The sequence below is a fragment of the Myotis davidii genome, unplaced genomic scaffold (assembly GCF_000327345.1).
Source record: "Myotis davidii unplaced genomic scaffold, ASM32734v1 scaffold199, whole genome shotgun sequence".
In the NCBI taxonomy this organism is placed as follows: domain Eukaryota; kingdom Metazoa; phylum Chordata; class Mammalia; order Chiroptera; family Vespertilionidae; genus Myotis; species Myotis davidii.
In genome coordinates this window covers 4,064,684-4,077,202 of record NW_006290680.1, presented here as the reverse complement: position 1 = coordinate 4,077,202, position 12,519 = coordinate 4,064,684, and the positions used below count along the sequence as shown (strand labels likewise).

Sequence of the window (12,519 nt, the reverse complement as noted above, 5' to 3'; positions counted from 1 at the left end):
CATAGCGGCCGGTAGTTCCACCATTTGGTCAATTTGCATATTAGCCTTTTATTATGTAGGATAATCCACCCCACCCGTTCCCCACACCACAGATGAAATGTCTCCCTTGAGCCCATCTCCCATCCATTCGCGCCTCTTCTCTCACCTGGGGTCTTCTTCCAGCCTCCTCTCTGGTGTCTCTTTCAAACCTGCACACAGCAGCCAGAGGCATCTTTTAAAACTTCAAGCAGACTGTGTTACTCTTCCGCTTAAAACACTTCACTGGCTCCCCTTTGCCCTCAGGATAAAGTTCAAACCTCTTGACCTGGTTCATAAGGTCCTCTGTCATCTAGTCATAGTATCTTGTCACTCTGCCTCTCTCTGGCATCCCCTCCCAACTTTGCACCAATTCACATTGACCTCATTTTAGATCACCAGGTAGGCCATGCACCCACCGGGACCTTTGCACTTGCTGTTCCTTCCATTTGGAACACAGTGTACACCAGTGCCCCCTTCTCTGGTTGGGATACTCTCTCTTCCTGTCTCCACTGGGTAGCCATTTCTGCTGACTCCCCTCCCAAGGAGGTGGGGTTGGAACCTCTCCCCCTGCATCCTCTAAGATCCTGTGTCCAGGCGCATGGCAGAGCTCACTGTGTATAGTATATGCCCATGTGCTTGCCCGTGTCCCCATCAGCAACAGCGGGCAGAAACTTGGGTCATTTCTTCTCTACTGAACCCCTTAGCTCCTGGCATTGTGCAGGGCAGAAAAGAGTTGCTGAATCAATATGTATTGATAAATGAATCATATGATGTTAGATCACAGAATCACAAAATTTTAGAATCATGGACGAGGTGAAACAGAAACCTAAAATCTCAGCATCACATCATCATAAACTTAGAAAGTACTAGACACAGAGAAACTGAGCCTCCCAGAAGCTTAGGATCTCAATGATGGAAGAATTCTTGTAGAGGCATCTTGTCCCATTAGTGGGTTAGGTAAGACTCAACTGTGCCCTTCTATACTATTTGACTTACATTTTATTACATTGTCTTTCAAATATCTATTTTTATGATGTGTCCTTTCATAATATGCATTGAGCACCTAACTTATTAACCACTACTTATTGAACACATAGTATGTACCAGACAATATGTTGGCCAACTATATTTTATCTACGGCTGCATAAATTATCCTGATTTAAAACAAAAAACATTTATTATCTCACAGTTTTTGTGTGGTGGGACTTCAGGAGTAGCAGTCAGCCAGGGCCATGGTCACCTGAGGGCCTGGAGGATCCACTTCCAAGATGGCTCGTTCCCACAGCTGGCAGTGGACAGCAGACCTCAGTCCCTCTCCACATGGACCTCGCCACAAGGCTGCTTGAGTGTTCTTACAACATGGCTGCTGCCTTCCTCAAAGCAAGTAATGCAAGATGGAACCCGCAATGGTTTTTGTAATCTAGCCTTGAAAGTCACACCCCATTTCCTCAATTGCCTAGTGATCATACGGGAAAAGCCCTATTTTGTTGGGGAGAGGCCTACACAGTGGTGTCAGTATCAGGAGCGGGCTCATTGGGGACCATCTTGGAGGCTAGTTACCACCACAGTGTTGACCAAGACTGACAAAGTATCTGCTCTCAGATTTAACAGTCTTGGGATAGTTGTGTGTGTGGTGGTGGTGCTGGGCGGGGGTTGGCGGCGGGGAGTGGTATGTAGAGGAAAACAATAAATCAATATTCAAATAGAGATAATTTCAGATAGCTATAAGCATAATGAAGAAAATCAAACAAGACAGTAAGTTATATCAGAGATCAGTAAACTACAGTCACTGGCCAAGTCTGGCCTGCTGCCTGCTTTTATAAATAAAGTTTTATTGGAACTCAGTCATGCCCAATCACTTACATATTGCCTATGGCTGCTTTCACACTATAAGGGTACATTTAAGTAGTTGCAACAAAGATCCTATAGCTCCACAGCCTCCTGTATTCAGCTACCTTGTTCAGTCAGCATCCAGATGCTCTAGATCCCTCTTCCACTCAGAATCCTCCTTGTCCATACTTTTTACGCAACACTGTCCTCTGTACTGCCAAAAGCTTTGCTCCACGATTTCCTCCCAACCCTCTTACTCCTGCCCTGTATGTTTGACCCTGACACGTTCTTCCTCTTGTCAGAAGGTATCAACAGGAGGTTTTCAGGAAGCAACCAGGACTCAGGTCCCTCCCTCAAATGATCCTTAAGTCCTTTGAGATAATCCTTAAGTCCCAGGGGGTGCAGTTGTCCAGTGAGGCCACCGGAAATAATGCCCAGAGCCAAGCAGGTCAAGACTGCCACCTGGGCCCAGCCAGTGTGGCTCAGTGGTTGAGTGCCGACCTATGAACCAGGAGGTCACTTCCCTTCAGGGCACTTGCCAGGGTTGCGGGCCTTTTTTAAAAAGACTGCCACCCTCCTCTAACTGACAATAATGATGGGATGCCATTGATTTAAAGACACACCCTAACTTCAGAGATATCTTAATGTGAAAAGAAGTGCAGCGTAGAATTTTTAGAATATCATGATCATTGCTGCCTCTGGGGAATTGTGTGAGAATGAAATAAATCTGTGACCGGCCCTGGCCACAAGCCCCAGAGTGCCCGGCTCAGCAGTGGCGGCCCCTTGGCATTGCTCAACTGTCCCCTGGCTCTCATGGCCCAGGGCATCGCCCTTGCAGGGCCCACTCCGGTTTATGGCGACAATCACTGCCCCTGCCAGACATGATCTCAAAGCCATAAAGACTTTTACAGTTTCCCTCTCCCCTGAGATAAGCTGGGGAGCCCTTCCCAAGGCCGGGGAGCAATTTCAGAGCGACCGGGGGAGCGGCGGGGCATTGCACAAGGCGGGAAATGGAACAAGTTTTATGACCCAACTTCTCTAGAACTGCCAGGTTCTCATATCCTCAGCTTGAACCTGCTAGTGAAACCTCGGTACCATGCTGGGCATACAGCATGGAGCTCCTCACTTGGCCACTGTTATGGTCTGTGTGGCCCAGGGCAACTCACTTTCTCTCACCTGCAAAGCAAGGACAATTCATTAACCCGCCTCACAGTCTCCCTGAGGCGGCCACACCAGAGGAGGCCCTGGCACCCTTCGCACACCTGCAACCAGCACCGTTCGAATCCCTTTCCTCCCCATCAACCTCATCGCACTTGTGCTTTGCCCCTCTTTCTCTTTCCACCCAGACGCTGGAGTGGCCCAATGCAGTCCTCACCTACATCTCTCTGCGGCTACACTCCCTCTTTAAATGAGCTCGCCACACTATTTGGCGTTTTGCTTTCATGTTTTTAGTAAGCTATAATTTCCATACACGAATACTCACCTTTTATAGTGTATGGCTCTCCAAGTTTTGGCAAATGTATCGGTTGGGTAACCACCACACAGTCAAGATGCAGAAGATCACCATTCCCCCCGAACCCTCACCCCACCCCATCTCAGCCCCCGGCAACCGCAGCATCTAGAGTTGTACTTTTCCAGAACATCATACAGATGGAATCGTGTGGTAGGTAGCCTTTGGGGTCTGGCTTCTTGCCCTCAGAATGGTGCACCTGAGGTCCAGGTGTTTGTATCAGTAGTTTGTTTATCGTACTGAGCGTTTGGCTTTTCAGTCACACTTGTGCTTATGGCTTGGCCTTTATCTCCCCAGCCCAACTCCCCTTTGAGTTCTAGGCTTGTAGAGCCAGTGGTTCCTTGGATATTTAATTAGCATCTCAAACAAAACATCCCAATGGAACTTCCTAACCCGAATCTACAGCTCTTCTAATCTTCCTCATTGCAAGGATCATCACCACCAGCCCCACAGTTACTTTTCTTCGTACATCTGACCCAGTAGCAAATTCTGGGCAAGTGCTGCTTCTAAAACATCCCAATCTGACCACCCCTCCCCACCACCACCTGCATTCATGTTCAGCGTTGCATAACAAATTACCCCAAATTTAGTGGCTTAAAACAACACCCCCTTGTTATCTCACCATGTCTGGTCAGATGGGCATGGCGGGATGGGGTTCTCTGCCCAGTCTTACACAACTGGAACCAAGGGATCGGCTGAGCTGTGTTCCTGCCGGATGGCTCTGGGGAAGGATTGCCTTCCCGCCTCATTCAAGTTGTTGCCTGAATTCGGTTTCTTGTGGTTGCAGGACTGAGGTCACCACTTCCTAGCGGTCTGTCAGCAGGTTTGCTCTCAGCTTCGAGAGACTGCCTGCATTCCTTGCCATGTGTCCACCTCCATCTTCAAAGCTAGCCAGAGACTCTCCCTCATATCAAATCTCTCTCACACTCCGAATTTCATTTGCCAGAAAGAGCCCAACCCCTTTTAAGAGCTCCACCTGATGAGGGCAGGCCCACCAGGGATACTCTCCCTCTCACAAAGTCAGCCACAGATTGTGCTTCCTGCTGCCTGCCCAGCCCACTGCCCGTTCTCTCCCCTCAGTCTCTCATTCTGTCTTTCCTCGCCCTTACTGCTGCCTCTCCATCCTTCTCCTGCAGGTGCACACCCCTCTCTCTCCCAGGCCTCAGTAATCTCTCCCTTCCTCGATCCATCATCTGAACAGCTGTCACCCTCGCTCCTTAGCCTCTCAATATTCAGCTGCTTGTTATTTTCTCCCACAAGTGAAAACTCTAAGTGCCACGAGGGAGGCTCCTGGTGGTGCTTGCTCTTCATAATCCCCAGGACGCTTTGGTGCAGGTATCTGCTCATCGCCGTTTGTCAAATGATGAACTTCTCACCGCCCACACTACTTCCGCCCCTCCAGGCAGACTAACTCATCAGTGCCCTCCTCCATTCTACCACGGTGGCCGCTGGAGCCGGACAACGGGTGTCTGAAGTCCAGCTGTTGCACCGGCCGTGGACAGATGTACGAAGAAACAAGTCCCTTCTTCGAGCCTCAGTTTCCTTGTTCATAAAATAGAACAAGAATAGCTGGCTCACGGGGTTGTTGTGGGGATTCAATTATGACCAGTAATGCCTGACAAAGAGGTCAACAAACATTGCCCTTGGCATCAGGATTTGTTTTTTTGCTCCCCCATCATCAAACAGCTGCACGGGATCCTGTGATTCAGGTCTTAGATCACGTCTTGGCATTTACACATGACACACTGATTCCAGAAATGGAGATCAAAGGTGACCTGGGTTCCACAAAAGAGGAAGTATGACAACGCCACGGGTTTGGGATGACAGGCCATTCACGCTGCATGGAACTTCCTTTGGCTCCTCACCCAGCCTGTCTGTCACCCAGAGTCCCTTTCACGTCCCATCCCTGCTCTTTGAGTAGTGGGGTTCCATTTGGAATACGGGATGAAAAGCTTCTAGTACTGTGGTTGGGGAAGCAGCCTTCCCCATTCTCAACGAGGCCACAGGGGTTGGGAGGAGCACAGGTCAAGTCCTGGCTCAGTTGCTCTCTAGCTCTGTGCCTTGTCCAAGTGCCTCCACCTCTCTGAACCCTGGTTTCACCACCTCTAAGATGGGGATAATAGGATTTGCTGTTTGCCTCCCACGCTGATGTTTTGCAACTGAAATGGAAACCAAGTTCTGGCCACCAGCACTGAGATTTGAGATTAACTGGGGCAAAGGGTTGATGAGGTGGAGGAACCAAGGCCAGAGGAATTTATGGCAGTGCAGGGTTTATGGTTTTGATATGGACTTATTAGGCACACTCTAGGGCTGCAATCGTCTCCTCTGGCCCCCGCCCCCATGTCCATGTTGGCAGCAGCATGGATGGGGTTTCTGTTGCAACATTAAGGAAAACATTTCCTGGTATTCACAAGTGGGCAGGGACGGGGGAGGCGGGAGTGGCCCCGGGATAAGGCAGGCAGCTAATGGTGCTCTTGAGGCTGAAGAACTCAATGGCCAGCCTCTCACTAGAAAGGGACTGGCTGAAGAATTCACACTCACTGAGTCCCTGGTGGTGGACACTTTGGGCACCTCACACACACACAGCTCTTACAGTTACTAAGATCTCATTCCATTTAATCCTGACAACACCCCTGCAGGGAGGGATCATTCCCATGTCACAGATGCAGCTCAGAGGGATGGAGTGACCAGACCAAGGTTACAATGAATCACTCAGGTGTGACTCTCGGACTGGAACTGCCAATCCCTCTGCTGAGAAAGAATGAAAGGGTCACTATGCTCCACCCTCATCCTTGAGTGACAGCACACCTAGGCACCCCACAGTCCAGCCATCAGCAATCTCCCATTCACCCATCACTGAATGCCATGGTGTGCTGGTTAACAACCAGCTCTCCAGGGGAAAGCCTTGATTTATAGTGTTTGCCAGTTTCTGTGGTGTAAATGCTTCCACCGCTGCTATCATGGCGACATTGCCCAACAGAGAGTTGGGAAGAGTAGTTAACAATCGGCTCTCACAAGCCAGCTCCAGCACACCTCTGAGTGAATGTGAGGCTGTGGTCCTTGGTGGCTAGTTTATCAGGGGACAAGACCAAGGTGGCTATGAACCTGGCTGGAATACTCAAGTGCATCCCTTGCCTTTAAATATATATATATATTGATTTCAAAGAGGATGGGAGAAGGAGAGAGAGAGAGAAAAAAACATCAATGATGAGAGAGAATCATTGATCGGCTACCTCCTGCACACCCCCTACTGGGGATTGAGCCTGCAACCCAGGCATGTGTCCTTGACCAGAATTGAACCCAGCACCCTCCAGTTCGCATGCCAACACTCTATCCATTAAGCCAAACTGGCTAGGGCTCCCTTGCTTTTATTCTTTTTCAATACAACACTTGCTTTGATGAAATTTCCCCATGCCTACTTGTCCCTTAATGCTGGCAGGTTGACCCAGGACCCAGACCAGGGCTCCATCTTGGACCCCGATGGTAGATGACAGACCGTTGGACCCTCCTGCCATCCTTTCAGATCTTTCCATCATCCCCTCCCTTTTCGACTTCCATGTCTCCACATACTGAGTACTCAAAATCCAGGCACCAGAGTCAGATTCCCACTTCTGGCTGTTAAGGAAAATCACTTCTCCTGAGCCTCCGCTCCCCATCTATAAAGTGGGTGGTGGTGGTGGTGGTGGAGGTGGTAACAATGTCTAACCTGCTTACCTCTGGATGTGAAGATTAAACAATAATGGCTTTGAGAGCACTTTGCACAGTAGGAGACTATTTTCATTCTTATTTCTAACACCTGAAAGGAAGAAAAGACACCCACCCGAGGACTTAGAAAACATACATGCCATTTATTTAGCTTTATACACTTTTGTTAAAACACACAATAAATGTTTTTTGTTTGTTTGCCCCATTGGGTGGCAGTGACAGGGCTCAGGTGTCAGCACAGGACCTAATGACATTCACACCCCCGGGAAGATGCTGATGGATCTGCCAGAACCCAGCCCACTTTCTGAACTGCTGGATGTGAATTTCACACTTCATCCCAATCAGGGCAAATCACAGAGCAATCTGGCAAAAGTAATTGGCTTGATCATCACAAGAAATCTAGGAGCATCCATGTACAACCCTCTCCTCTCTTCCCTGTCCCCTCTAAGAGAGCCACGGGAACTCTGGGAGCTTCTGAGAGCTGCCTAGAGAAGGAGTTGTCTCGGTGGAGGAATTATAGGGTCCATGGTTGCCCTCCCAGCCATTTTTTTAGTCCATCAGATTTTGTTTTAGGACTACAACTCAGGTAGACAAAAATTCCAATGTGGTGTCCTCAGTTTAGAATCAGGAAAGTAAACTTGTCTTTATTTTGTTTCCTAAAATTGCAATAAAAATTCTAAAAGTGGAATGGATTTCTCCTCCAGGAAGAGTTGACTTGGGCAGAGGACTGCCTCCTGCCCCAGATAATTGCTACCATTAAAAGCCACTGTTGCCCCACTCGACCCCATGGGAAATTCTTACCTCAGCTTGCCTCCCATGACATTGGGGGGTGGAAGAGCAAACAGTAGGAATGACCATGATGAGCAGAATGACTCCAGCTTCCCTACCTCACGCCACACTAGCCTGAGCCCCCTGGCTGGGATTTCTGGGGAATTGAAATGAGATGTGGCTAAGGAAGGCTAGAGAGCTCAGAGCAGGGAACACTCTCCTGGGATTGGGGATTTGGCTTGCTGGAGTGGGGAAGGCCAATCCTCATAGCACTGGAGAGGCAAAGATTTCTCTTGGACATACTGTCCAAATACCCTTTATGCCTCTTTTGCCAAAAGAAACAATCGCTAATGATGGAATTGGGAGGCACTGGGGTACTGCCCCGTCTATTCAGAAGGGTTAGCCCTGGCTGGGGGGTAGATAACCCGTCTAACTATTCATCCTCCTACAAAGCACAGCTCTGGTCCCAGTCTGGTCCCAGCTTTAATTGCCATGGGAAAGTGGCATTTTTCAGAATTCCCCAAAGTCACCAATATTCTGCATGGATGGAGGCATGGGCTGTTTCATCCTGGGGTTTAATGGCTCTAGAATGTACCCTGAGTGATGCTCCCCAGAGCAAGTCTCAAACCCAGACCTTCCCCTGCCTCCCCCCCGCAACTGGCCCACTCCTGGAATGGCAGAATCTTGACACTCATCCCTCAGAGTTGGGGAGCAAAGAGAGAAAAAGGTCCTAGACACGATGACAGCACTCAGGGAGCAGTACCGGCCTGAGGGGAAGAGAGCTGGGCTTGAGCAAGGTCCCACATCATCTCTAGGCAGCAGGTGAAGCAGCTGGGGGTAGATATGGATGAAGGGAAGGCAGTGGCTTCGGCAAGAGAAACGTTGTCCAAGGCAGCAGAGGATTCTCCAGCTGGGATCTCCCCAAGTCAAGGCCCCATCGTCCAGAGCAGAGGAGGGGGGCAATGTGTCGTGGCCCACAGCCCAAGTTCTTGGGCCCTTTGCCCTTTTCACTACTGCTTTGGGACTGGCCCTACTGTCACAGCTCCCAGCCCTGTGACCAAGTGACTACCAGGGGCTCTCAGAGGGGACTGGAGGGCCAGCAGAGCCCCTGACCCCCGGCGACTTGCTAGATGACTTCTTGCTTCGTGATGGTCAGCTGGGGGATGGCAGACGGGGGCTTGACAATTGTGGTGATGGCTCCTGGCAGGAGTTTGTAGGGCTCAGACCCTGAGCCACCTGGTGGTGAGGGCTGTGGAGTCTCAGGGGTGGCTGGAGGGACAGAGATACAGACAGGCTGTTCAGAATCCTAGCCCTTTGGGGAGTAAAAGCAGAGCCCTAGAAAAGTTCTCCCGCCTCTCTGGGGCTCAGTTTCCTCTTCTCTAAAGCGAGAGAAAGAAACCAGATAATCTCTAAAGTCTCTTATGGCTCAAATCTTCTGATCCCAGATCACAGTCTCATGTTCTATGAGGTCTGGAAGGCTATGGCTGGACCAGGTCACACCCAGTTCCTACTAACCTCCATCTCCTCCACTGTTTGGTATGGAGACATGAGCTGCTTCTCCCAAAGCAGGGCCCAAGTCTGACTTTCCCCAAGGACACTGGGACATGTAACAGGAATACCCATTCTTGGAGAAAAGGAGCAACAATTGATGAAACCCTAACTGGCTTAAAAAAAATTCTCTGATATATAGGTAGATGAGTAACAGAAAGTAATTGTCCTCACCCCCATAACAGGTTCAGAAAGTAACTCTGAGTCCAGCCAGTGTGGCTCAATGGTTGAGCACCAACCTATGAACCTGGAGGTCATGGTTCGATTCTCTGTCAGGGCACATACCCGGGTTGCGGGCTCGATCCCCAGTAAGGGGCATGCATAATTCTCTCTCATCATTGATGTTTCTATCTCTCCCTCTCCCTTCCTCTCTCTGAAATCAACAAAAACATAAAAATCATGACCCACTTGGCTAATTTTAGTCAATGGACAACTTTGCCAAAGAACACTCTCAATTAAATGAAATCTCATTTTAGTGGACTGCCTCATCCCAATGATAATCTCACTCTTTGAAGAACTTTGCCAACGACAAACTCACTCTTGTGAGATTTTACCTCAGAGGAGAGTCTAGTTCAACAGATATCCCAACCTAATAAATAATCTCACTCAGTTGTCAAATGGATAGCCTTAACCAATTGAGAAGCCTTATTTAATGAACAATTTTACCAAATGCACACCACCTAATGTAATTTTCACCCTAATGGATAGCCTCACCCAACAGGCAACTCATCTAGTGGATTACCCCATATCAAGGACAGCTTCATTCAGTAGAGGTTATCAATCACCTTACTGAATAGCAGCCTTAACAACTACACAATCTCATCCCTCATCCCTACCCTGGCTCCCTCTTAGGCCCCAACCTCACCCCTTCCTAATAGAATCCAAGTTGCCCACCTGCCTGCCCCCTGGGTCGGGGCCACTCACACATCTGTCCGTTGCTGAGGTGAGTAGGCATCGTGTTGGCAACAATGACGTTGGTGCCCATGTGTTCCTGCATCAGGTGAGGGTGCAGGGGATGATGGGCATGGGTTGCATCACTGGAGGATCCTGCAGGTAGAGGGAAGACTCAATGAAGATGAAGAGTTTGGGATAAGGACCATGGGCCTTGAGACACCATTTTCCTCAGGTGTGGCCAGTCAACCTGTCCATCCATTATGGATGATGCCTATTGAGTTCCTATTCCTGGGCTGGTAAACTGGGGTTTACCATTCCCATCCATGGACTTTATGAGGGTAATAAGAGGACCCAGCTAACCAAGAGAACAAACGTGATTTAAAAGAAACAGAGCATGTAAGGAAGCATTGAGATAATTTAAATATTATCATGAGTATTGATTGCATATTAATATAATGGATTTAATCAATGGCTTTTGAAATTCTTTGGCACGGAGTCCTTCAACAATTTGGTCCCAACTCACCTTTCAGCCAAGCTGACCTATTTAGTAGAGCATCTATGTGTTTCTTTGTACTTTCCTGTAATTTACAATCTCTCTGTTTTCGCTCATGTACTGGCTCCACTAGAGATGCCTTCCCCACCCCACCCCCCATGTCCACACATCCAAATTCCAGTTCAGATATTTCCTCCTAAGGGAAGCCTCTCCTGGTTCCCTCCACTCCAGTAGGAAGTAAACTTCTCCTTTCTTGCAACGCCCATAGTAATTAATTGATCTGTAACCCATCTTTAGGAATAACCACTTCTGTCTGTGAGCATTACAATGAGTCCGAGCTTCCTTGTTTAGATCCTGCCTCCTATCCTTCCAGCTCACTTCATCTAGTACCATCACTGCGAAAACTCTTCAACCCTATTGAGGCTGCCAACTCACTGATCCCCACTTTTCACTATCACCCCATCTTTATTTCTATTCTAGTCCAGCCAAGATTCCATATCCCAGCATTATAATCCCTCCCTCGCATTCATCCTCAACTCCCTCATAGCTTCCCTTCAGAGTAAAACATTTTCAAAGGGTTGTCTACTCTTGTTACCTCCACTTCGTTTTCCCACTCACTCTGTCACACTTCTCAGTCTGGTTTCCTTTCCCACAGTCCTCTGACACTACTGCTCTTTGCACAATCGCCAAGAGCCTCCATTGTGCCAATCCAATGGACACCTCCATCCCTCTCCTGTGAACTTAACACCATTAAATGCCTTGTCCTCCTTAAAACATGCCCTTCTCTTGGATTCTAGAACTTCCCTGGTTTTGCTCTTATCCCCCTGGCTCCTCTTCCTCCAACCTCCTCCCATGGCATCTAATTGCTGGAATACCGTAGAGTTGCCTTTCATCCTGAGCTTTGGGATTGTGTTTTAGCAACAGACTCAGATATCCAACTGCCTCCATGATAATTCAACTTGGATGTCTAACAGTCATCTCAAGCTTAACTCAAGTTCAAAATGGATCCCTCACCATCACCACCATGCCCAGCCTCAAACTGTTCTCTCTCAGTCTTCCCATCTTAGCAAATTGCTCCACCACCATTCCTGTGACTCAAAGCAAAAACAGAGGTTTTACCCTGGACGCTCCTCCTCCCTCTCTCCCCACATCTGATCAATCAGCAAGTCCTGCAGGTTCTTCCTCCAAACAGATGATCACGTTTTTCTCTGCTGCTAAGTTCCCAGGCATGCTTTGTCCCAGCCTCTACTGTCTTTTCCCTGATTGGAGACAATAACATTCTCAGGGGCCTCCTGTCTCCATTTTGCACCTTCCCCTCCCTAAATCCACTTTCTACCCAATGATCAGAGTAGTTCGTTTAAAACACTAGTCTGATGTTCAATCTTCTTATAATAGTTGGATGAGAATAAAGTAAAAATTTCTGACCATGGCCTATAAAACCATATACTTATCATTTGGTTTCTGCCGGCTCGCCATCTTCATCTCATACAACTCCCCCAGCTCACCACCTTATCCTTCTTCTCGAACACACTACCCTCTCCTGCTTCAGGACGTCTGTATTAGTTACTTCTGTCTAGAACAGCGGTTCTCAATCTGTGTGTCGTGACCGCTTTGGGGGTCAAACGAGCCTTTCACAGGGGTCGCCTAAGACCATCGGGAAACACATATATAATTACATATTGTTTTTGTGATTAATCACTATGCTTTAATTATGTTCAATTTGTAACAATGAAAATACATCCTGCATATCAGA

The 12,519-nt window shown here is 48.4% G+C and overlaps 1 protein-coding gene across 4 annotated transcripts in view; it reads right to left on the bottom strand.

Annotated features, from left to right (window-relative positions):
* Nucleotides 1-7,715: 7,715 nt before the first annotated feature.
* Nucleotides 7,716-12,519, bottom strand: part of HNF4A (hepatocyte nuclear factor 4 alpha) — a 26,782-nt gene continuing 21,978 nt past the window's right edge. For 2 of the 4 annotated variants that reach the window (XM_006763770.1, XM_006763771.1), the window contains exons 9-10: nucleotides 10,304-10,426; nucleotides 7,716-9,100 (exon numbers count right to left, since the gene is read on the bottom strand). In XM_006763770.1, the coding sequence (XP_006763833.1) occupies nucleotides 8,958-9,100; nucleotides 10,304-10,426 (266 nt within the window). In that variant the 3' untranslated portion in view covers nucleotides 7,716-8,957. Of the gene's footprint in view, nucleotides 9,101-10,273; nucleotides 10,427-12,519 lie in introns of all 4 variants that reach the window. The other 2 variants (XM_006763768.1, XM_006763769.1) reach the window with 1 other exon arrangement.